Source organism: Rhinolophus ferrumequinum, chromosome 8, assembly GCF_004115265.2.
Source record: "Rhinolophus ferrumequinum isolate MPI-CBG mRhiFer1 chromosome 8, mRhiFer1_v1.p, whole genome shotgun sequence".
NCBI lineage: Eukaryota > Metazoa > Chordata > Mammalia > Chiroptera > Rhinolophidae > Rhinolophus > Rhinolophus ferrumequinum.
In genome coordinates this window covers 66,707,754-66,735,254 of record NC_046291.1, presented here as the reverse complement: position 1 = coordinate 66,735,254, position 27,501 = coordinate 66,707,754, and the positions used below count along the sequence as shown (strand labels likewise).

General features: G+C 34.3%; 1 protein-coding gene across 3 annotated transcripts in view; it reads left to right on the top strand.

Annotated features, from left to right (window-relative positions):
* Positions 1–26,331, top strand: part of GALNT13 (polypeptide N-acetylgalactosaminyltransferase 13) — a 465,175-nt gene extending 438,844 nt beyond the window's left edge. For 2 of the 3 annotated variants that reach the window (XM_033112249.1, XM_033112247.1), the window contains exons 10-12: positions 14,263–14,397; positions 21,231–21,457; positions 24,667–24,801. In XM_033112249.1, coding sequence (XP_032968140.1) covers positions 14,263–14,397; positions 21,231–21,416 — 321 coding nt within the window. In that variant the 3' untranslated portion in view covers positions 21,417–21,457; positions 24,667–24,801. Of the gene's footprint in view, positions 1–14,262; positions 14,398–21,230; positions 21,458–24,666 lie in introns of all 3 variants that reach the window. The other variant, XM_033112248.1, reaches the window with a different exon arrangement.
* The last annotated feature ends 1,170 nt before the right edge of the window (positions 26,332–27,501 follow it).

Here is a 27,501-nt window from a genome sequence, read left to right as displayed (position 1 = left end):
TTTTGATTGGACAGGACAAAAGGAGCAAAGAGTTTTCAGACTGCAAAGGTTGTCAAAGGATAGCTTGTAACCTTTTTCTAATACAACCTCATGAAAATACTTGGACTTTTGTTATTAAAAATGGCATTGTGAATGAATATAGCCAAAATGAAAAGAGCTTTTTATTCTTGTTATTTAGTGCACAAGCAGGGATAGAACTATAGAACTATTTTTCAGTTCATTCCTTTCATTCTGTTATCAAAGGATTTGATCTAATACAGAGCAAGAAACTACATGTGGTATGTACAGAAATGATACCTTTCCACTCAAGGAAAAAAAGGACTCAGTAAGTAACCATGGAAATAGTTGGCATCCATTCTAATGTCTAATAAAGAATCTTAGTCTTCTAATGAAAACCTACCAGATAGATATTATTTCTACCCCAACTCTCTAATTTCTAACTTTCTAAATAGATTTTGGGTTTTTTTTTTAAAAAAAAAATATTTAAAAGAAGTAAAATATGTGCATCTGGCTGAATTGTGCAGAAACTTGTGTGTTTTTGTTTTTTGTTTTAAGAAGTACTTTTGTTTTTTTTTTCAAAAACACAATACCTAATAAATTCAGAGGTGCATTTTATGGTCACTGTAACACCAAGATGTAATCAAAGTCATCTTTAAAGAGGATGATTGCCAGTGTCCAAGCCATGGCCTACAGGCTGCTGCAAGTCCCATTTCTAGGGTCATGTTATAATCTACCTACTAAAGAGAACTTTTCTTCATTCAGTGAGTGAAACAAGTAGGCCCTGAGCTGGATTTATTTATTTATTTATTTATTTATTTTACTTTAGGAATCTTAATAAATGATGAATCTATTATAAAGACAAGGCATCCAATTTATTGATAGATTGAAGTTAAAACACATGAAAATCGATCTCTGAGATTTCCTGTACAGAATTTTCCATAATTTGTGTAGATGTTCCCCTTCCAGAAGGTGGATTTTTTTCTTCTCCTTCCCCCCTTGCTTGTGGGCTGTGTTTATTGATTTGCTTCCAAAAGATAGACTGTGGAAGGGGGTTGATTCTAAAGGGTAGACAGTGGGGAAACGTGGCAAGTGCTACCTTGGGTACGTGATTCACGTTCTACGTTGTGAGTCATGTTGACACCATACACCCTGGATATGATGTGATGAGAATCACACTTCACCTTTGTCATCTTCCTCCCAAAAGCCTACAATTCCAATCTAAGCATTACATAAGCATTAACTAAACCTAAATTGGGGAACATTACCTAACCTTAAAACCATCAAAGTCATCAAAAAAGAAGAAAGTCTGAGCATCTGTCGATAGATTGAGGTATGATGACTAAATGTAATATAATCTGGATGGTATCCTTGAAAAAACGAACATGGGATCACATGGAATGTTAGGGGAAAAGTACTGATATCTGAATAAAGCTTGGAGTTTAATGTTTTTTTTTGTTTTTTTTTTTTTTTTAATTATCACAAGAAGCAAAATGCTAGTGTGAGAGAGTATGTGAAAAATGTGTGAACATAGCACGGGGTCTGACAGATCATAGTTCAAAGACGGTTCTCCTACTTGCAAAATGAGTGACTTTAGGGAAGTTATTTAACCTTTTCAAGCCTCATAATTCCTCATTTTTGAAAAAAGAATAATGATGCTTATCTGGAAAAGCTATTGAACAAGTATATAGTGTATTAGATGTGCCAGATCATATTTAATATTCAATATGTTTTAAATGACTGATATCGTGCCAAACACAGAGCAGGTGCTCCCAACATGTTGTTTAATCTCTTTCCACCCACTTGCTTCTAGCCCAACATCCAAAGGCCAGAATCTGTGTCCCTTTGCCTGAGGGTTTTCACTGCCACAGGTTACTTCACCCACCGGGGCACACCTGGGCATTGACTCAGTTCTACTCCACGGAAGCACACCTCAAGCAAAAGCGCTTGAGTAATCATCCAGCTCCTTCATCCTTGGTGGGGACTGAATCTGAGGTGGTCCTAGACCAGTTGTCAGAGACCCCCCACATGGTTATCTGCAGTTACCCACCATGTACCTCATTTGTAAGGTACTCGTTATTGGCTGCTTTCCCTTCCCTGCTGCTCTACTGGTCTGCCCTGGGTTATCTGCCTGATGAACTGCTTGCACTTGAATCCTTGTCTCAATGTCAGTTTTTGGAGGAAGCCAAACTAAGTAGAGCCTGACCTTATTTTGCAACAATGATGGATACCTTAATTAAACAGGATTTCTTTAAGCTTGCATCCCCCTTAAACATTTAGCATTATTCACATCTGGTGCAAATGTTGTGGTAATATTCTGGAGGTGAGTTGTTTTAATTATGTCTAATTTAGACTAAAGAGTAGTTACTTTTACAGATGAGAGGCAGTTATAACTGACACACAATAAAAGTATCTTTGTACCATCTAGGACATTATAAGTTGCCTTTGAGATATATATGTATATACAGATACATAATTATTTTTATCTAATTATATGCCATACTCTGGAGTTTTATGAAGTGTCTAATGATATAGTATAAATGAAAACCTTGTAAGATATGAAATGTTACAACCATACCAGTAAAAATATATTTTAAACGGAAGACACAAAGTTAATGTGCAGATAATAAAACAAACACTAAAACAAATATAATAGTTTATATAGGTGTTTTGTACACAGTTTATAGTATTGCTGCTATACCTATTTTACATTCACAGGCTTAAATCTGTAGGAACCTTGAAAGAGCAAATATTTTGCTATTCCATGGTACCACCAACGAGATAGTAGCAAAATAAAAGGATATATTAAACTGCCCATGGCTAAAGGAGGATGTCCCATTTAAGAGTCACTTTTCTGTCCTTTCACTTTATACATGTGAGGGTCACTTCTTCAGAGAATAAATATTTAAGGAATGATACAATCCAGGGAAAACATGGCAGACCATAAAGAGAAAGATAATTTGTTAAAGAAAATTATTACATTGACAACATGGAGAACTAAGTTCAAGGCAGGCTGGAACAGTGGAAGAAACTCTTACAGAAATGTTGTTACTCAATTAGATGTTTGTGTATCGAATTCAGAGTTTCATGAAGGGCCTATACGGTTTGGATAAAGCCTGAAACATTCAACATGCTCAAAAGTATCAGCTGAATAAATGGATGGGTGAACGAATAAATAAATGATAGAGATATAACATGGGAGAAAGTGTTCCACACAGTGAGAATAATTCTAGCGTTTGCATGGATCTCCTTTTGTCTGATGTTCAATGTGTTAGTTTTCTATTGTTGTGTAGCAAATTACTACAAATTTAGTGGCTTGAAACAACCCCAAATTATTATCTCACAGTTCTGTGGTTCATAAATTCAAGTACAACGTGGCTGCTTCTTTGTTCAGGGTTTCAAACACCTGAAATAAAGGTGCTAGCCGGATCTGTGATTTCACTGGAGGTTCAAGGTCCTCTTCTAAGCTTTCTTTCTTTCTGGTTATTGGCTGATTTCAGTTTCTTCCAGTAGGAGAATCGAGCTCCTATATTTTTGTTTTGTTGGTGTTTTTAGTTTTTTTCTGGTTCTCTGCCAACGGTTGCTCTCAGCAGCTATGGGTGGCCCCCATTTCCTTGCCAATGGTCTTGTCAAACATGGCAGTTTGCATCTTCAAAGCCAGTAGGAAAATCTCTCTCTTTGGTTGGCTATATGAGGTATTATATAGCATAATATAATCATGAAGTGCCTTTCCTGCCATAATCAAAGTCTCTGATTCCTGAATCAAAGTCTTTGATTCCTGCCATAATCAAAGTCTCACTCACACTCAAAGGAAGGGTGTTTACACAGGGCATACACCAGGGAACAGAAAAGTTGAGGCCATCTGAGTATTCCACCATAGTCACATAAAAAGCAACATCTGTACATTCAAATATCTAGTGGGGTATCTTCAAGAAGGGATTCTGATTGGGCTTAAATTTGCAATTTATATTCAATAACACAATAGTAAAATATGAGTGGAGCATAATGTTTAAAAATTAGAATTCTTGAATTGTAGACTTCCTTTAAAACCCTTCAAGGTAAAGGAAAGTATTAAACATTAATAACTTTTAACATAAGTAAAGATTAAAATACGAAGATTTAACAATGAAATAGAAAGAAAATAGAAGCATCAGTCACATTCTGTTATTTTATTAGTGCATCCTGCTTATTATATTACCTTAGTATTGCTCTGTTTTCCACAAAGTGGACTAGAGAATTCCAAAGACAAATTGTTTTCATTTCAGTTCAGTAAGTGATTATTAAACATATACTCTTTTTCCAGAATTGTTTCCATCGGGGTTTAAAATACATCTTCAGCATTGTTATTGGGACAGCAAGTTTTAAAAAAATAATAAAAAGATAAGGCAGAATGTAATAAATGTAGATTATCTGTCTAGGTTTTGCTAGATAATAACTAATATTTAGATGTTACTGAGGCAACTGCTGCATTTAGAGTTTACATGAATTACCTTGTTCAACCCCTGAAATAGCCCAAAAAATAGGGAGCATCTTTATCCTTTTCCTGCATGAGGAAGCCAAGATTTTGACACAGCCTCCCAGTAACTCTGTTCTGATGAGTAGTGGAAGAAAGTCTCAGACCCATGTTTGTGTCATTTTCCAAAGCCCGTTGTTGTAGTGCTGTCCTGCTCCAAGATATACACAAATTAGGCCGTACCTGCAACACAACATAGGTAAGCTATCTAGGTAAGAGCAGTTACAAAGTGCTACATAAAGAAAGTAAAAAAATGTACTAAGACTTTAGGTAGGGCTGTCTTTTCCTGAGCAAAATGGAATCAGAAGGATAATCCTGGTAATGCGATCAGCACATACCAGGTCAGAGACTGAGGAATGAAATGACTAATGAGCACTAATTAAGAAATATCAAATTGTTACATACAGTTACATTGAGGTGAAAGAGGAAAGAGTGGATGCTTCATAGATGACGTTGAGAACAGGATGGGAATATTGAAAATGAGATTCACACACACATCCTGTTTTTAATAACAGAGTTTTAGAGCATTCCAACTGTAAAAAACTATAGATATCATCTAGGCATGTAAGATACAAGTAAATTAAGAGTACACAGCCAGAAGCTACCTACTTCTCCTTACCCTCTTCTACACAAACCACTGAGCTAACAGGCTATAGATGAAACCAGAAATTAACTAAGACAGAAAAAGGACCTGTCTGGGAGCAAAGTCTCTTTGCTTGGTGGCTCCATTGATGAATTCAATTCCATGTATGCCTCTCCCACGCTAATTTCAGGATGGTGTGACATACAGTGAGAGAGATCACATTGGTAAAGGTCTAATTTTTGTTGCTAAACAATTTTCCTTGTTATTTCAGTGCAAATTTTCCTGGGCTATTTACAGAGTGAGGTGGAAAAAACTAACAGTATGTGTTTGTTTTCTTGTAATTTATCTTTCTGGATGGTTGTTGACAGATTTCTGAAATTGACAGCACTTCAAATACCTAAAGTGATTCCCCAGGGGGCCTAAAGCTCCAAAATGACTAAGTGATGAGTGTGTAAGGGCAGCGTAGTCAAGTAAAAGAATAGTGACAATCAGCCTGGGGTCCAGAGAGACGTCTGTCACTAAGCAGTTCTGGCAAATCGGGTGAATCCTATAAATTTGTTGGCCTTGGTTTATTCATCTAGATAGTGAAGCAGTTGGCATAAACTGACAGAGTCCCTTCAAACTGTGACCTTTTATAGAAAATATTGTCCTGAGGCACTCAATAGGAAAATTATTTTATAAATTCGGATTATATGTAACTAAATCTCGGGAAATCACAACCTATATAATAAGCTGAATCAAATACATGTGTGAACTTTAAATACACACAGATTATATATATATATATATATGCATAAATATATAAGAATTTATATATGTATATATGTGTGTATATATGCAGGTGTGCGTGTGTATATATATACACACTATATATATATACACACACAATATATATATTGTGTGTGTATATATATACACACAATATTTTGTGTGTGTGTGTGTATATATATATATATATATATATATATATATATATACACAAAATATTCATCTACGGATACAAGAAAATAAGAAATTCTGTTCCAGACAGAGCCAGCAGAGGGCGTGTGGTTCCTGAGCCCATGCTGAAGGAGGCTTGGTCCAGGTCCCAATAACACAGAACAGTGAACTTGCTTAGAAACTTGCACTGCTTCCACAAGGTGCGAGCAGCTGCTTAGGCTACTAATCTGAGCAAAATTTAGCTTGCAGTTTTCCATGGGAGTAAAGATAAAATAGTATTTTTAAAGAAGTAGCTATACAATATTAGGATTTAAGCATGATGCAACTTTATTTTAAAAGAATGTCTAGACACAGTAAAACATCAATTTCTTATAAAATATTTTAGAAGCTCTTTCTCACAACAGTCCTTGAAAATTTAAATGTTTTAATTATAGATATTTGCAAAATTATAAAATGCTGTTGGGCATATTTACCCAAATGGAAAATACAGAACAAACTATATATATAGGTGAAATAATGAAAATGCCTACCTTCTCTGAAAATAAAATATGAAGGTTAAAAGGAATTGAGATTGGAAGTGGCTAGCATCCTTTATATGTTGAGAGTTATTCCTAGACTCATTAGAATATATCAGTTTGGAGACAGAAATCAATATGATTTCTATAAAGTATGCATAAAAGCGGGTAAATCACCAAGCCCCACTAAAGAACCACTTTATGAAGATATAATTAAATAGAAAAATGATTATAAAAATGATTGCTCTGATGCTATTGGAAAGTGTAACTGGATGGTACAATTTTCAGTCCAGACACCAAGATATGAAATCTAAAATAAGACTTAGGGAAGTCTATGCAAAATTTGTAATGACAATTTGGAAAACTGATTCCATGAGTTTTAGACCCCTCAACCAGCATAAGGACTAAAAGGAGCTATATGTGTTTCCTAGGGCTGCTGTAACAAATCACAAACTGGATGGTTTAAGACAACATAAATGTATTGTCTCACAGTTCTTGAGGCTTCCAGTCTGAAATCAAGCTGTCAGAGGGGTATATTCCTTCTGAAACTTGTAAGGGCGGATCATTCCTTGTTTCTTCTGGCTTCCAGTATTTGCCTGCAATCCCATGGCCTGGAGAAGCATTGCTTCAATCTCTACCTCCATTGTCACAGGGCCCTTTCTCCCTATAAGTGTCTGTCTTCTTATAAGGACACGGGTCATTTTAGATTAAGGGCCTGCCCTGCTGCAATATGACCTCAGGGTAACTTAGCTAATTGCATCTGCTATTACCCTATGTCCAAATATGTTGACGTTCAGAGGTACTAGATGTTAGGACTTTAGCATAGCTTTTTCAGGGACACAATTCAACCCATAACAGGGGATGTCAGAAGGTGAAGAATATTGTAAGGTTTTCTATGGAGAGAGTAGTCACCCTCCCTCTAGAGGGGAGGGGTTGTGATTCAAGCTTCTGGTGACAAAGCTACTGAGAGGACAACTCAAGGTGGGAGCAGCTTCATGGGTGTGCAACCTATGCAGCCAAACAGGGCCCTACACGCTTGAAAGTCTTAATAATTTTTGAACAATATGTCCTGCATTTTCCTTTTGCACTGGGACCTGCAAATTGTGTAGGATACCACTTTGAGGGTCTGTTATGTGGAATTTGGGGAATTCGAAAGGCTGTGACCTGACTCACACATGGTAACGCTGACCTATGACAAATGAATTGAAGTGACTGCACTGCCTGAGTCAGCTTGCCTCTCTGAATTGGTCAAGTCACAAAAAGTGACCCACTTCTAAAAGATGTATTGTCCTCTTAATCAACATTTCAATGAGAAGTGGTTGGCAATGAAAATCTCTGAAGATCCAAAAGCACTCAGGAGAGGGAGCTTTAAATCTCTGCCAGGCCAGAAAACAGGAAGGAGTTACAGAGACAGTTCAAGTAAGACTGCTCCTCTACTTTTCCCACCCTGGCAGAATCAAAAACTGATTAGCAGCCTGGAGGAATTTGGGAGTGGAAGGGAGGTGAGAAAGAAAGAAAAAACTTAAGATGGTGAAATACAGAAGTCAACACTGCCCTTTTCCACTGCAGACTTCCAACCTAAAGCAACCACTTTAGAAAAGGGGAGAAGATTTGGTGTTACATTTCATTTGGAGTTTCAACTGATAATATTAAACAGACCATTCTACTGACCATTAAACAGACCATTCATTTAAATTTCTGAAATGAATCCCCAAGGGACAATGACAAGTGAGCAGAAAAAATCTTACACCCTGTAGTTTTCATCAAGACGTAAGGAAAGATACATTATCTCTTTCAGTATGTTTTAAAGGTTTATTAGGCATTATGGGCTGAATTGTGTCCCCTCTCCGAAAATTTGTTTGTTGAAGTCCTAATTTCAGTGCCTCAGAATATGACTATATGTGGAGATAGGATCTTCAAGATGGAATTAAGGTAAAATGAGATCATAGGGTGGACCCTAATCTAATAGGGCTGTGATCCATATAAGAAGTGATTAGGACACAGAAGGAAGAGCATGTGAAGTCGCAGGGAGAAGATGGCCATCTGTACAAGGAGAGAGGTTCACAGAAGAAACCCATCCTGCTGAAATCTTGATCTTGGACTTCTAGCCTCCAGTACTCTGAGGAAATAAGTGTCTGTTGTTTAAGCCATCTAGTGGTACTTTGTTATGGTAGCCCTAGCAAATTATAATACAGTAGGAGACAATAAAAACTGAGTTGTTACAGAAATCAAAATAGTCTTTGGAACGCATAATAATTAATAGGGTCCACAAAATGGAACACAGGATCCATCACTTCTTATAAGATAGCTGAACTTAAAATAATTCAGTAAAAATGGCCTTTTTAGTGGTTCTTTGTAGAGCTAGCTACAAAGGACGATATGTAATACTAAATAGTTCATAATTTTATGCGTTTAAACAAATATGAAGATTAGGTGTAAAACAGATTTTCAAAGCCCTATAAATTATTGCATTCATACAGCTCATGAAAAGAGCTCTATTTATTATGCTTTGCAGTACTGTAAGTTGGTATACATTCACAGGAATATAAATATAATTGCACAATGTAACAAAGGGGCAAATTTATGTAATATAGTATATATGAATCCTATCTATATGTTTTCTAACACAGATAGGTGCTCAATTAATGTTACTTCTTCCTGTTCCTCTTTTATAATGGGTGGAAGAACACAGAGATTGATTATTTTGCTCTGCTTCTAGTCATCTTAGCTTAAAGTGATTAGACAGTGATTTAATCAGTTGTCATTAGAGCCAATCTGGCATTGAAACAACTGAAAATAAATGCTAAATCTAGCCTTTGTGTAACTCAATTCTGGTTTAGTAAGAATACATATCGGTAACCAATCAAAAAACAATTTGAGGAGTAACTAGAAAGGGAGAATTAGTTTCCAATTTTTGTAAAAGAATATATAATCACATTTCACTTATGAAGGAATCAATCTTGTAAACTCATTGACGTGTGTGATAGTTTAAGTTAATGTGTTTCATATGTGTTCAAGTTTGAAATATTTTATGTGGTTAGGAATAAAGCCTTTGACTACAGCAAGAACAGAGACTGGGCAGGAATTCTACTAAGAACTACATACACCACCTGAGAGAATCTACCAGGGATATTGACACAGGCAACAGGCTATCGTCACAGGGAGCTGCTGCTTCTTAGGAAAACTAAAGAGATGTGAGGTTGTCCCCAAAGTCACAAGGAACTCAGAAGTGGTGAATCTAAAGGGTGATGATATGTAGAGATGGTATTGTGCTGAAAAGTGTCAGGAAAGTCTGTCATAAGGCGTTAAAGCACCACCCCCCAACCTCAGGACTGTGTAGGGGGCTAAGAGGTAGGCACACCAGCAAGAGCAAAACCTGCTGAGCTCCTGTCCAAAAATTCTTTGGATACAGGGCATATAATCAAGGCAGGAATCTATATACAAAGCCACACCTGGGAGATTAACTCCAATAATGTGAAATATCAGTTACTGAATGCTTCTGTGAACTGAGATCTCTAGAAAGTATTTTGGGTATAATATTTCAGGCTATCCCACAGTGAATTCCATGAACGTTGTACAATAGGAGATATGAAAAAGCACTAAGATAAAAATTATGAGTAAAAAGATGATAGACATAAAAGATAAATATTTGAGATCAAACTAATATCCAGATAAAATCAAGAAAGACACGCATATACTGACATTCACTTTTTACTATTATATAGAATAAAAAACATCCTAGAGACAGTCAAGAATAAAAATGAGATTCTCAGGTACAAAAAACTCATGTAATCCTGGTTTTACATTAATGCCAGAAGACAATGAAAGTATTTTCTGCAGATGTTTAAAACAAAACAAAAAAAATCTGTGGAGCAGTCATTTTAACATCAGTTACCTTTTTTTCAAGTGCAAACACCAAAGAAAGATAAATATATATAATATATATATAACTATTTATATATTATATGTTAATATATAATATATATGCAAAATTATTCTACAAATATAAATTCCTTGAATTAAAATTACTTAAGATATCTACTAATTGACTAAAAAATTAATCAAAATTAGAAATTAAGGAACAAAAACCATGGTAGACTGCTCTCTAGAACTTTCAACAGGTAGTTTCCAAATTATCCTAAGAAATCTGAGGAGAATCATTGCTCAGGCAATGATTGCATTCATGCAAAATTAATGATGAATATGGATGCTTTGGTGTCTCCATTTACACTGGCATCCATACACAACTAAAATAAAGTGATTTGATTGTGGAAAATTATTCTTCACGTTGAAATAAGCCTATAATGGGCAAATAAATTTCTCTTGAAATTTTCCTCCCTCAGGTCAAAGTTTCCTACCAGACTCAGTTATTTAATTAAATATATTTGTACAGTAGTCTCCCACTTTCCATGGGGGATATGTTGCAAGACGCCCAGTGGATGTCTGAAACCATGGATAGTACCAAACCCTATAACGAGGTCAGACAATTAAGTTTGCAAACTCATCCTAGAAAAAGGGCTACATGCCTCATTGCAGAATATCAATATGGTCACCTTTGAAGTACTCCCCTTGGGAAGCTATGCACCAATGCCAGCACTTATTCCACCCTTCAAAGCAATTTTGGAACTCTTTTTCTGGAATGGCCATCAGAGCTGTCATCGTATTACCCTCGAAGTACTGAATGTCATCAAAATGTCTTCCTTTCAATATTTCCTTTATCTTCGCATGAAGAAAGAAGTCATTTGGGACCAGATCAGGTGAGTAGGGAGGGTGTTCCAATACAGTTATTTGTTTACTGGCTCAAAACTCCCTCACAGACAGTGCCGTGTGAGCTGGTTCATTGTCATGATGCAAAAGTCATGAGTTGGTGGCAAAAAGTTCAGGTAGTCTAACTTTCACATGCAGCCTTTTCAGCACTTCCAAATAGTAAACTTGGTTAACTGTTCGTACACTTGGTACAAATTCGTAATGAATAATTCCTCTGATATCAAAAAAGTTTAGCAACATCCTTGCAACAAGTTCTCAAGCCTAATTGTCAGACCTCATATACTATGTTCTTTTTTATGATAATGTTTAATTTATAAATTAGACACAGTAAGAGATTAACATCAATAACTAATAATAAAATAGAACAATTACAACAATAAAATAAGGGTTACTTAAACACGTGCATAGTGATACAATGACAGAAGATTTGATAACTAAGGGACTACTAAGTGTCTAAGGGGCAGGGAGCATATACAGCATGGATAATCTGGACAAAGGGGCAGGAAGGAGCAGGGCAGCTCAAGACTTCGTCACACTACTCAGAATGGCATGCAATTTAAAATGTATGAATTGTGGATGCACCCACACCCACTTTACGTGCTGGTGGTGATGCAACAGCGTGGGCCGGGTCCCTGGAAATCATTCCAGAGGTGGCCTCAGAAACAGCCAAACAGTGAGAGTTGCCAAGTTAGAGCACCTTTTTAACAATAGCCCCTGAGGAAGGCTGCATTACCCCATTTACTTTTCCAAGGCTGCCTGGCTGATAAGTGACTTGCACCTAGGTCTACCTGACAACCCCACACCACCACCCCGAGCCTTTAGTTTCCTCTTTCCTCTTTCATCAGACCACATATTCACTGAATCTTCTGTAAACATACACGTCAGCGAGGCTCAGAATGCAGGCTGGCATGTTGTACCACACTTGGCTGGACTCATACCCATCACATCCTCTGTGGCACCCAAACGTGCATCTCAACTTGGAGCAAGATGAGCTTCTCTTCCGGGACATGTAGGCCCCACATGCAGTCTTAGCCAGGCCTATAGCTCTGGGGCAAGTTGGGGAAGAGGACTATACCTGCTGATTCTGACAGCTCCCCTCCACACATGGCTAGGGTAGAAGCGGTATCAGATTCAGGACCCAGGTGGACATGCAGTCTCCATTTCACCACAGTCCTCCTCTCTCAATTGGGTGCACCAGACCATGCCACAGGTTTCCTATTACCTATTACCCACCAGTTTCTTACCACACCTAGTCCTGCTGTGCCCAATCCCCAACGCTGCTCTTAATTAATTCTGCCCACTCTCCACGCCACCCCCCGAAAGAAAAAAAAATGTATATGAATTGTTTATTTCTGGATTCCATTTAATATTTTCTGACAGCAGTTGACTGCAGGTGACTGAAACCACAGAAAGCAAAACCATGGAGAAGGGGGAACTACTATAGTTCTATTAAAAAAAATACTAACCATGTATGGGAAGGATGCAAATACTTATGTTTGGTGGATGTTTCTTTTATTCTTAATTTGGTTACTTGTATTTTCCATTAAAAATGTGAACATTAAAAATATTAAAGATAAAATTTTTTTTTCTGAATTTCTTACCATGAAGTCTATGATATATTTTATATGGTTCAATTAAAGGAACTTCATATACTTCTCAGTTTTTATATTTGTGTAGAATGTATGAGTATAACCTTTGTGAAGAATTTCCTTTTACGATGTTGCCTTAAGAGGGTACTTGGGCTCCATCATTGACTTTGCACCTTCCACTTACAACTTCCGGTGTTTTTCAGAAAAAAGCCTGAGTAGCAGTGCTGTCACGCAGTCCTTTCAAGACTAACTTGATCAGCTTAAAGACTAGAATGAAAAGGGGATCAAATATATGGTGATGGAATGAGAACTGACTCTGAGTGGTGAACACACAATTGATATATAGATGATGTAATACAGAATTGTACACCTGAAACCTATGTAACTTTACTAACAGTTGTCGCCCCGATAAACTTTAACAAACAAACAAATAAACAAACAAAAAAATGACTAGGGCCCAAGAGTTTATAAGTGATTTGTACAGCTGACTTACTCCAATTTCATCAGACTGCTTTGGAAAACAAAAAGACCCTGGAATCACTTTCCTTATTACACTCCCTCTTGACATTACAAGGAGAAAAGATAATCGTAGAATACTGCACCATAGTTATCACACCTAATGGAAGAAAATAACTTTTATAATTATGTGCTTAATAACTCTCATGAAACTTTAATAGTCAATGTTATAAATTATTCATACCAAGAACAAAGTAATAGAGATTATATAGTATCAGTTGGAATTAGCTAACAATGAGTCTACAAACCACTTTGACATTTCTTAGATATTTTGAGAAGAATTGTAGTTAAGCCCAGCCAAAACGATATGAGAAAGATAAGCATAGAGCCTACCTTTAATGAGCTCTCTAGAGAAGTTAATTCTACAAACTTTAGGAATCCACTGAAAATATTTAATAAAATTTATGTGATGCATTTACATTATAGAAAGAAAAAAATAAACTTGCTTTTGGAAAACATCATTGTCCCTAGAGTGAGGGATATGGTGGTGGGAACAAGCACTGCCCTTTATTGAGCTCCACACAGTTTACAAACTTCCTTTTGTTGAACCTGTTGTGAGCTTTATAAGGCCAGCATAGTGCAGGAAATACAGTACCAGCAAATAATAAGCATTCCATAAATTTGTTAAACTGAGGCTTCACAAAAACTTTATAAAACATGATACTCGCCCTATTTTGCAGAAGGACTCAGAGAGGTGAACTAGCTTTCTCAAGATCATACAGCAGAGATCATTTGAAAACACAAGTTTACCTGATATGAAAGCTTCAACAGATAAATCTGCTATTCAGTGACTTTCTTGTTTTTAAGAAGATATTATTTTATAGCTGAATTTTATATTTTCAGGTATTTTCTTATACTGCTGACAAAGAAATCCGAACCGATGATTTATGCTTGGATGTTTCTAGACTCAATGGACCAGTAATCATGTTAAAATGCCACCATATGAGAGGAAATCAGTTATGGGAATATGATGCTGAGGTATAGTATTTTCCTTAATTTACTTAATTTTTAATGCTTAAACTCAGTTATATCAAATAGATTTAAATCCTAAGTTCTATTTTTCTGCATTGGAAGAACTGCATTTTCAAGCATGCATGAACATATTTGATAACATTAGGATGGTTTATCATATATGTCGGATTAGCAAAACTAGTCCATAAGTATAAAATATAAATGAGAAAAATAAAGTAAATTTTATGTGCTTAATATTTGTTATCACATATACATGCTCAACATAAATTAGGCAAGGGGCAAGCTATGGTAATCTGAAAGGTGTGCACGCAGGTGTGCATATACGGACAATTTCAACGATTTTCATATTTTCAACAACATATTTTCAAATGTTATATTTTATACCCTTGTAATCTCTAATATTTATGCCTCTCAACTTTAAAGAAAAAAGGAAAAAGCTGACAAGATTAGAGTGAATTCTCTTCATAATAGTAAATACTTTGAAAAATTCAATAATAAACTAATTAGGTTCATAATCAGTTACACAGCATTTTCTCAATGTAGCACATCTTTCGGAGAGAAGAGCAGGAGAGAAAACAATAAATTTACTGTTAGGAATTTGCAGCCTGTTAGTGTGTAAAAACCAGATCAACCAACAGATGGAGCTAATAAAAAAGAAATACTGTCCTCTGCATTAGAAAGCTGCCTTGGAACGGCTTAATTTCTTTCTGTTCTCTTTGCTTAACAAAATGAATTGGTCGTCTCTGTTACATTTTCTACATTATCAAATGGTCGGTGACTTATTTAAAAAGTAAATTTTATTCTTGTAAGATGAATGATACAATGAAGGTAAATGAATTACACAAATTCAGTATTCTGCGAAAGCTTAGAATATTCTGCAAGAGTAACATTTTAAAATCCAATCTTCAGAGTTGTTCGTATTATTGATATTTTATAATAACAAGGCCTTCATTTTAAAAACACGTTGAATGTCATTGTAATTTGCATACTGAATTCTTATGTTATTTGAAACTGGTTAAAACATATTCTTCTTCTGGGACATAATTAAGGACAAACACCGTGAATCCTTCCTATGTTGCACCAGTGAGTTCTATTCAGACCCTTGATTTTATTCACCTTCTTTATTTGACCATCATTTTTTCTCTTCAACTATTGTCATCACCACCCTTCAGATTAAGACTGCAGAAGACATTTCCTTCAATAATACACATGGTAAATCTGGGTCCTTAATCAGCTCCCTACCTCTCCTATTAGGAAAAGTACAGATAAATGTATAGAAAAAGGAGAACTCCTGAAAGTATTATTTTTTTAAAATAAAACTTTTCCATTGTTGTTGTTGCTCTTTAGTTTTCACCAGGAACCCAAGACTTTATTGGGCTTGTGCTACAAATAAAGAACTATATCATATATTTATAAGAAAAAGGGAATGAGTGTACATATTTTTTTAAAAGACAAAACATAGTTGAGTTTCAGAATACCACTTATAATCTTTAAACTTTCCTATAATTTTTTATTGGACAATGGCTTTTATTCATAACATGACTCAAATTTATTCATTTCTGAAATAGCTATTGTTGGTAATTAGGCATATGTTCTTGTTTATAATTTTATAATTTAGTAGCAAGATTGTTGAATACCAAGGGAATTTGAAAGAAAAGTGAAAAAAATGGGTTGCTTCACCTAAGATACAGAAATGTTTTTTGTTTTTTTCTAATTTATTAGTTTGTATGATTAAGAGTTATGTTTTGCAGTATTTTTAGGGCATTGTAATATTTTGTATCATCGTAAGATTTGTTTCTAAAACAGATACAAAAAAGCTTATAATATGTCATAGTTATTGACAAATATTTATTTTTAAGTAAACTGTCTAAATCATCTTAGAAGTATATACATAGTTTAATTTACTGTCTTATATGTTTATGTTTTCAAATATAATTTTGATTTTAACTTTCTAAATTAAAAATTTTAAATCATAATGTAAAATTTAAAAAATGTGTAAATTGTAATGTAGAGAAGTCACAAGAGAATGGAATAATTGTAGGAATGACGTATTGCCTTTCTGGAAATTTTTTTGGTTTTATTTGCGAAGAAGTCAGAAAAATTCAGATGGCTTTTTTTAATGAAATTGATATATAATATTTATTTTTTATGATTAACTTTTCTTTAAGTGTTAGTTTTAGGGTCACTTTAGTGTACAGAATAATCCCAATCACTGTTACCCAAAGTGTCATTCTAGGACTAACAGCATTACCTGGGAACTTGTTAGAAATCAGGACTCTGACAATCCACTCTAGACACACTAAATCAGAGTCTATATTTTAACAAAAATCCCCAGGTCATTCACATACAATTTTAAAAGAGTGAGAAGGAAAGTTCTTGACTATGGTCAAACTTCTACTTATCTTCCTTAGTCTTTTTATACACTGTTGAAAAATATTGCAAAGCTAGGAAAAGGCATACATACACTTTGGAAAATGATCAGGCCTCTGGGAGAGATGGGGAGGGAAAAGGAGCCGAAAGGGGAGGTGCGGAGTTGGAAAAGAGGAGTAATTGCCAAGCAGCTCTAGTCTTCTTATATTCCAACCAGTGGAAGGTAGACAAGTGCTGCCTGCTGCTTCTTTAATTTATTCTTTATCTATTGCAATCAAAGGCAAATTTACTCTTCTTTGAGAAACTTCTGAGGTGGTGCAGTTTCAAAGCAGAATAAAACTTGATGGAGTTCACAGAATTACAGAGCTGAAACTTACCTTAAAGTTCTCTTCTTTCAGCCTTTATTAGGAAGACCCTAAAACACAAAGATCACCCTGCCAGCGGCAGAGGCAGGGTTTAGGTCCTAATAAAGTATTCAAAGAAAGCTAGTTATCAGTACAATTGTGAATCTCACAGTGTGAACAGCTGAAATAGTCCATCACCGTATCTCCTGGAGTCCTTTCAATCTTAGAAAAGCTAGTCATAAATAGAAATAGATTTGTTGGAATAGCCAGAGAAAAATTGAACCAGTCTTATAAAGTCTCAAAACATGGAGTCTCTCCAGCTGGTTTGTTTACTTAGGTGAGTGGAGTAGAATAGAAGGCAATGAAGTTTATTGATTAGCTATAATTTTTTATGTTTTTGCATGCAATTCTATCATATATATTATTCTTATTTGTGTTCTTCACATTAGTAAACATAAGATTAGAGTATTTAAATGTCATCTCTGGGTTTGTACACTCCAGGTTTCTGGCACTCAATCCAGTAGTCTTTCCACTGTATTACATTCTTTTGAAGTCACTGAAACACTAGAAACAACTAGATGATTTCAATGATGATGATCTAATAAGCTAAATTTACAATATTATAAATGAAAGAAGTAATTAAATACTATCAATTATTTGTGGTATCAAAATTTATTTACATAGAATTTCTCCTTTCCTTAATCATTGGAAAAAATTTTGCAATAAATGCTGTCAATTTAGACAAAGTGGCAACTATAAAACTATTTTGTCAGTATGGTCTAATTGTTTACAAACTGTAGCTATACATATTCATATTATAATTAATTAATATATATTTGCATCTATGTTTATTTGAATGAAACTAAACATATGCTGGCAATAAATACGTGCCTTTGGTCAATTTTGATTTGAAATACAGTGTCCTACTTCCTTAACTAAATATTTCTTTTTCTCCCCCATATTTAAAGCAGCTTTATTGAGATATAATTCACACATCTTATGATTTACCTACCAAGGTGTACAGTTCAGTGGTTTCTAGGATATTCACAAACATGTGCAACAACAACCAAAATCAATTTTAGAATGTTTGTATCACGTCAAAAAGAAACTCCATAATCTTCTCCTTTCATACCCCTAGATCCTTATAATAATCTACAAAATTTAGGAAGAACTGGTTTGGTCTAAATCTAATCTGAATTCCATCTGATGATTGGGCTCAGATTAGAAGGGGTTGTGTAAAACCCTACTAATCTTTTCTATGTTTTTGAATTTCTGCTAAATGAACATCACAATTAGTCGTGTGACCAAAACAACACTTGTGCCAGGTGGCTTCCTCCATTCTGTTCTCTATCTCCTGGGATAAAGCTTTTAACATCACCGAAGCTGAAGCAAGCAGGGAAAAGAGTGTTTGGTCACAAGATGAGTTGAGTCAGAGCTGCTATAACGGTGTTTCTCAAGGAGATGCATTGGCATTTGGGGTACGACAACTCTCATTGGTTTGGTCTCTCCTGTATATTTTAAAATGTTTAGCATCCATGGTTTCCTCACACCATTTTCTAGTTTGCCCTATAATTTTGTTCCAAACAATAAATCACCAAAATATATTTCTTAAATAACACAACCATTAATTTATTGTGGTGTCACCTTATACCTGGCCAATCATGTTCAGTTTGGGGGCCCTGAGCATCATCAGCAAAACGGCATAATCCCCACCTGGTCTAGAATCTCCTGAATAAATTACCTGAACATTTTGGTGCTATGAAAGCTCACTGCCACAGAGTTAAAACACAAAGGGAAAAAAAAATCCTGTGTTTTATCTCACTGAAACATTTTTTAAAGTATTTTTATAAAGGTCTGGCATTCATCCATTCTATTTTATTCAGGTTTCCTTATATTATATTTGAACATCGCAACTGTGTTCCAATCCCTCTGAAATGTATATTTTCCTGAAATAAGTGCACATAATCACATTTCTTTTTGAACATCCAGGCAGCTACATACAATGTGACCATCTAATTTTAGAACAGAACACTTATGCTTGACAAACACTATGCAACAAAGAAAAAAACAGGGAGCAAAATATGATGCTAAAAATTAGTCTTGTTTTTCATGTGACTGTGCATGTTGACTGAGAAATTACTTGATATGAATTCAATATCCATCTGTATTAAATGTTTCAGAGAGTCACAATGTAAGGATTTTTTTTTCAGTAGGTAAAATATGTTGGATTGATATATACTGAAATCACAGAAGCTTATATTTAGACTTTACTTAATATCCCTTTTATTTACCTTTATCAGAAAGCAGGTAAATGGAAATATAATTTCGAGGTAAGTGATCTGTAACTGGCAATCTAGCCATTTCCCTGTGTAGCATTCCTAATAAAAACAGTTGCTTGATTTGCCTTTTGAATGCTGCCTATATTAGCAAATATTACCTTTCCATATTCCCATTGACCCATAGCTGTGATTTCTTACGTAGAATCAATTAGTGAATAAGAATTTTAATAATTTAGTATTGCAATTTGAGTTCTTGTTTGTTAAACATTTACAGTTGTTTTTTTAGAGTACTCATTGTATTCTAACAAAAGCACAGATAACAAGGAGATCATACTTAACATTTTGAATAACAACTTTATGGCTTTTTGGAAGTACCTGGAGTGAAAGTTCTTTGGATTTTTTTTCATGGTGATTCACGTGATAAATATTTTTTGGGGAATATATTACAAATGTATTTTGTATGGAAATTTTTATACCTTCTTCATGTTCTGAAGTTACTTTTGCTGAGCATAAGTAAAATCAAGTTTTGTTTCAAACCAAGGAAGAGTTCATAATTTATTTTTCTTTTTAATGACACATGAAATTCACAATCACTAACAGTGGGATCTTTGATGTCAACATGAAACTTAACAAGAAAAGTTTGTTGCAAAAAGAAAAGTCTCTGAGGGTAGAGGTTTATCAAACCTACAGATTGTAAACAGTATACTCATAGATAGGAAATTCAAGTTTGGATTTTAAATCATGCCCACCCAAAAATTAATCTCTTTAATAAATCAAACTATATACTGAACAGTGTTCTTTTACAAATTAAATTTATTATACATGATAATGTTACCTCTCCTATCTTTATTAAATCTTTTATCTATGATTTTAGTGTAGAAAGTTAGTCCTTGGCATGGAAAATCCAATGATTTGTGTCTATTAAGGTGTCCAAGAGATGTGTTTAATTATCAGAATGTAGTTTCAGCATTGGCCTTTCACTAAGTGGTTTAATCAACTCACTTACACAGGGCTTCCTGTGTGCAGGGTCTGGGCTTGATGCTGTTGGTAGTTATGGTCCCAGGCTTTCCTGGAACTTATGCTTCTTCTGAGGAAATAGATGGAAAACAAGAAACTGACAAATAATTACAAATTGTGTTTGGAGAAATAAGTCAAATTAAGAGCCCAAGTGAAGTTGATCTTTTTCTTTTTCCTTTCTTCATTAATTTTGTAATTGACGTTCAGATGAATGTTGCATATGTAAGGCACTTTCTTTTTAAAATCAAATGTATTGGAGTGACAGTGGTTATTAAAGTTACATAGATTTCAGGTGTACAGTTCTGTAATACATCCTCTATATATCACATTGTGTTCACCACCCAGAGTCAGTTCTCCTTCCATCACCATGTATTTGATCCTGTTTTAACACCACCAGGTTAGCCCGGTGAAAACACAGTGGTAACTATTTGAGTACAAAATAAATTTAGAGCAAAGGAAAGAGGAGGCCAAAGACCATAACTGGAAAGTGGACTAGTCAATAGACTCCACTCACAAAATAACTCAGTAGCACTAAAAGCATTTCATTACTGGAACAAACACTGAGAATATAACCTTTTCCATCAAAAATTTTCATCACTTGATCTCAGGCTCTTCTCCATATTCTGTCTTGTCTTCATTTACTCCTACCAAATGCAGTTAATATTAAAGCCATCTAAAAGGATGTGGCTCACAGCTCCATTGATGCAATTATTTTGACGTGTGCCTTCGATTCTTATCCAGTAGAAATTGTATGTTGTCAGGAATGATTGATTTATTACTGCCTTTGTACTTGGTTCTGTTGTTATTCATTATTTTCTTTGTCAAACAGACTTACACTCTTCTTCACATAATCACCCAGGCCTGTCTCTCAGTAAGCAAAGTAGCTGATGGCTCCCAACAGCCCACTGTGGAAATGTGTAATGATAGCCCTTTGCAAAAATGGCTACTAAGAAACTATACAAGAATGGAAGTTTTTAGAAATATTTTTGAGAATACTACTGATTATGTTCTCTAATAATTTTTGGAGGTTTGTGTTGCAGACTTTATTAATATTAGGTTAGTATTTTTGTTATGTTTTGTTATTAAAACCTACAAACTTCTTTAAAATGTGCTTAAAAAAAAATATTTATGTGCCATTTCTCCATGGAGTTATTTTTGTCTTTTACTGCTTAGCTGCTCTTTAATTTGGAGTGTACATATATTAATTAGGGTTTAGTATATAACTAATAGATTATTTTCCAGTTTTTTTAATTTCAAATATATAATCATCATTACATATAATTGATGGAATATATATGACATATTAGGTCTTTTTTAGGCTTATTACAGCCATGTATATATTACAATAGATTTTGCATTAGAGCTGAAAAATCAATAAGAAAATTAACATAGCCAAAAATGGATTTTTGTGGAACATTGAAATTCTTTAATTTTGTTCATTTTAATTCAGATACTTTGCTTGTATGCAGATATAACATACACTTTCTGGAATTCATTGTTTTAAGTTGAAACTTAAAGCCAATGCATTATTGAAGATTAAGGTATTTTACAATAACTGTATGAAGTAACTTATTCTAAGCATTTATTTGTGGTTGATTAAGTGGTATAATTATAATAATAAAAGCTTTTTAAAAAGTGTACCTTTTATTTCTCACTTTTATGATTTCTAAGTATATTTGCATTAAGCAATAAAATGAACCATTATTCAGTTTAAGTAAAAAAACAATAGTATAGAATTCTCATAAAAAGTGCAATTAAGAACATGACCTAGTTCTTGATGTTAAGGGGATTGTTTTATAAATAAAGCATATTACATTGTCCAATATCTTGCTAGAGAACTCACGGGAAGTTAGGGAGTGTTTCTGATTCAGATGAACCAGTTAAAAGTTGTTGTGGAGTACACAACTGAGATTAGAATGCTTGCGATAAGTCTGAACATGGAGGCATGGCGGGGAGAGGAGAGAAGGGGTATGGTTTGGATTAGAACTGCATTCGATACAAGGGCATTCTAAATGTGCATTGGAAAGCTGAAAAAAAACAGACATTTTACACCAAGAGAAGCTGTGTACAAGACAATTTGCATTTATTATCTTAGTTTGCTTTCAAAGAACCGTACCCGGTAGGTACAAATGCTCAACTTGAGGTCTTCTCACACTTAACCAGACGTCATTTTTTTTTTTTTTTTTTTTTTTCCGTAAGTAATGGTAAGAAACGTAGTTAACATTTTTACCTTTATCAGGTTGCCAAGAGATTACAGTTAGTTGACTGAAGGTCAATTTTTTTTAAGCAGTAAAGGTAAGAGGATTTTTATGTATTCATAAGTGTAACTAAGCATTTTTCTGACAAAGAATCTGATTCCTCAGAATGATTTTGTAACTTTCCCAAGTTTTTACAGCCAGTAAGTGGGAGGTCAGGAATTCATACTTACAAATATCTGATCCTAAAATGTCTGCTCTTTCTATTGTACAATATTAAAAATGAGAGGGCTTTGGTTTGTTTGTTGTTATCTTTAGAGCTGTAGCTTTTGACTATTAATGAATTTCTTCAAAGAAAATATTCATGTTTTTTAGAGAGAAAAATACTTACTAATATTTTAAAAAGTATCCTTATTTATGTAATTAACAACAAATATTCAATTTAATCCTTAAAGTCATATAATTTTTTTTAAAAGAATCAAATAGAAGCAAGCAAGGATAAGTAACTTTTTTGAAAAAGGGCATATATACACAAAGGATGTCAGGTATATAACAAAAATGAAGAATATTTTGTTGATTTTAACAAAGGCTTTCCAGAAAAAAAAATGTTTTTGTTTTGTTTTGAATGTGTTCTTTTCAAGTGGGCTGTTGGTTCATAAGCCAACAACATAATTTCTGGCATCATAAGCATAAATCAACTACCTTCTTGCCTATCTTGGCCATTTCTTTTCTCCATTTTATAGTATAAACAGCTTGATTCCATCTATTGAAAGAGCAACAACAGAGACCTCAATCATGAAATCTCCTTCACATCTAACAGCCTTGCTCTTTTAATTTCCTGCTTGTTGTCTATTAAACATCTTCACCATAAGCCTATTTTCCATTCCATCATTTCTCAGTACAGGGTAGCCCAGGGTGTTTGCAGTCCTAATCCAAACATATTATAATTGTCTAGACAGTGTTTCTCCACCAGTTTTATTACAGTCTCTCTGCATTTTTTTCATCCAACTTTCAATTGTAATATCAAGAGCCAAAAAAATTGTCTACCTTCAATTTTGGTAATTTGCAACAAATCTATGTGGTATGCCTTCTTCAAGGTACACCTGCATATCACCTCCCAAATACTAAAACACTTCTCTTCTGATGGCCAGGGTGGGGGATGTTTTAGATAGTATGGTTCTAGACATTGCTCATGAAACTGAGCAAAAATGTATCGTAGTATGACTAAATTAGTATAAAGCATGGAGATTTACAATGTCTATCTGAAAGTCAAAAAATATATTTTCAAAATGCAAATATAAACTTGAAAGAAAAGACATTGAATGACCAGTTAACATGATGCAATTTTGGGAATTGCATTTCAGCATTTGGGTGCTGAGAGGATGCCTATTAATTGATATTGTTATTATGAAGAAAATAAAATATGGATATAATATTTAAAAATATGACCATCACATCCCTGTTTTTATTTGATATTGACTTTTTTTAAGAGTCTCAAAAATGCAAACCAAAATAAGGTGAGCATAGCATACTATCAAGTGAGATAGATCTTTGCTATAATTGTTCTTCTACAATGAAATTCTCAGCCACAGATACTATGGCTTATTTAGTGTTTTGAAGTGGGAACGTCTCTAACAGTTTTGCTCATTTGGGTCACAGCTGTGACATTTCTTTGCATGTTTACTAAATGGTTACTGAATAACACATGCCTAAGAAAGCTAAGCTTTTCTGAAAGCTTGTTAATATTTACAACCCTCCACTGAACTCAGAGATCACAAATGGGCTTTTTGCAAAGGAGCCCAAATTCCTGGCAGTGCACCATAAATGCTGGCCAACATGTTTAACTGTCTGCAAATAAAGGTGTATTAGACAATGATGAAACTATAACAGTAAAAGTTGTATAATAATTAATTCAGAGCCACTTGTGCAAAGTTCCTTTTACAAACATATCACAATATTAATACTTAAAAAAAAATCAAAGTTTTTTTCTTAAAAGAATAGATTTAGTCTGATGTGCTGGTGAAGTTAAAGGTACATTATGTTACACTGATTACTGGTTATCTTTTACAGAGACTCACCTTGAGACATGTTAACAGTAACCAATGTCTTGATGAACCTTCTGAAGAAGACAAAATGGTGCCTACCATGCAAGACTGTAGTGGAAGCAGATCCCAACAGTGGTTGCTAAGAAACATGACTTTGGGGGCATGAAGACTGTTTTCCCCAAGCCATGAATGTGTCTACACTTTTGTTTTTCCATTATTTCAATTAAGGAAAAATATTAACTTTACTGAATTGAAAGTTTTAAAATCCTTTTAGTATTCTAAAACACAGTTGTTTATAATTCATTTTTAGGAATGTTTGCTTATTTCCCTACTAAAATTTGTATTTGATCAAAAGCACATAAAAATATAAATAATAGCAAACTGTTATTAAACATCAGAAAAACTTAAAAAAACAAATTGTTTGCTTTAAAAAAAAATCTGTATTACCCTCATGTCATAGGATTACTTGGGGGATTATTTTTATTTTTTATTGTCATAGTGATTGAGAGGCAATGTAAATGCCTTATAAAGTATCTTCATTATGAAATAGTAACAATTATTTTATAAACTCACTCTGTTTCTACTGGACATTCATGGAAGCATATTGAATTTCTATGTCAACAGCAAAGCCACACATTGAATTATTTCCAAGCAATGAAGTCATCACACAATATAAGTTCCGAGTTTTGTACCAGAAAAAAATTTAAATTGGATATTGACTTCTCATAGAGTTGTTATAAAAGCATCACATTTAAACAAACATGAGGAGGGGAATTTGAAAATTCAATTAAAATACATTAAATCTGAAGAAACAAGCTAGGCCTTGAGGGTAGTAACACGAAGCTAAATTGCAACAATTGAATCATTTTAAAAGATAATGTGTTTAGGTTGCATCACTCCTAACATGGGCTGAATTTTTAACAATCATATTGATCCCAGACTTGATGTCAGAAACTCAATCTTTAAACACTGTCTCTGTCTCACATAAACTATACAGTCCCTTTTCACTATAGAGAGTTTGACTTGTTATTTATGCTGTACAGAATTATAGGTAAAGGGTAGAGTATTAGCCCTAATTGTTAATTATTTCACATTTAAAGATTTTAGGTCACTATTACCATTTTAATTTTATAATTCAAAAAAAACGCACTACTATCAGAATTTCATTGCTATGTTAGAATATCTAACATTTTCATCACCAGGGAATGAACTCAATATACATCCATTAAATTTGTATTTTAATTAAACTGCTAGATGTCATTTGCCATAAATTATGGATCAAAGAACACAATCGTAATTAGGCTAAATTCCCATATTCTTTTTCTAAAAACATTTTGTGTTCAAAATACATGACCAGACGACATGAAAAGGCAGAAAAATCTATCAGTGAGATTTGTGCCGATGAAATTTAATATTTAACAATGAGATTTGTGCTAATAATTAAGCACATTTAAAATGTGCTTAAAGTTGCTCTACATATATATGTATTCATTATAATACATTCAGCAGCTAAGAAAAATTTGGAGGGGAAATGGAAGATGCATCCTTTAGAGTAGAAGGTGTCATGTCTTTGGCTCTCATCCTGTTTAAAAAGCTTCGAGAAAAAATATTAATCAGTTTTGCTATAGGCAAACTCTCTCTCTCTCTCTCTCTCTCTCTCTCTCTCTCTGTCTCTCTGTCTCTCTCTCTCTCTCTCTTTATCTCTCTCTCTCTCTCTCTCTCTCTGTCTTTCACACACACACACACACACACACACACACACACACACACACACACACACACACTGCTTTATAATGAAAAGGAGGAAACTTTCTGAAGACCTGTAAAATGCTGAATGGTTTTCCCAGCTAGCCTTCCTTCCTTTTAGGCTTATGCTGGTATGACTCTAGGGAAAAAATTTAGAACCTGGAACATTGAGATTTGCTCCTTAAAGTGTAGACATCCCTCAACTCGAGATCTCTGGGAATCCCTGAATATCTTACAATTGTAAGTAAAAGTTTTACTGTTGGACACTTTTTTTTTTTTTTTTTAATAGAGAATCCATTGCTTACAGCAAACTTACAAGGAAGCTGTGACTCCCAACAGCTAGTGAGCCACTGCTTTCAATTGGTAAAGGCCCCACAAGTCAACTGAGGACTGACTTTAATAATCATATTTTCCATTTTCAGTCTTTTTTTTCCCCACCCCTTTTCCTCTTGTCATGATTAAATTATGGTGAAATGTCTCTGCACAATTTGCCCTTAAACTTAAAAAGTCTAAATACTCTAGGACTCTTTCATACAATGTGTCCTACTTACGAATTTGTCAATCAAAATGCATATGTTATCTAGAAAATGGTCAATGACAAATTTTTATAAAAACTCTACTCCATCAAAACTGAATTTGACACAATTTACTAGCATTTTAAATATTTGAAAGTGCATTTTGGTCATAGCAAAAATACAAGAGAAATGAAAACTGCATTAGTTTCATGTCAGAGAAGAATTTTCAAAGGCGGCTCGGATGGTGTTTGCATAGGCTATTAGAGTATTTACCAGACAAAGAATGACATAAAATATTATAAAACACCAAAATTATAGAAAGCAATGACTAATTCAGTTTTCTTTTCTAAAATATTTATTTTGTATTCAGGACAGAAAGTTAAAATCATGACTGAGTTCACTATGCATTCATCTTATACTTTCCTTGTCTATGGAGCTAGACTAAGATATTTCAAATGCCTTTAAACTTCTTCTTCTGAAGTCGCCCCCAGTACAGTTAATGCCAACTCCAGCCTTCCAAATGCTCAACTCAAAATGCTGAAGTCACTTTTGACTGCTCTCTTTCTGTTTCATCTTTCGTCTAATCCGTCAGAAATTCC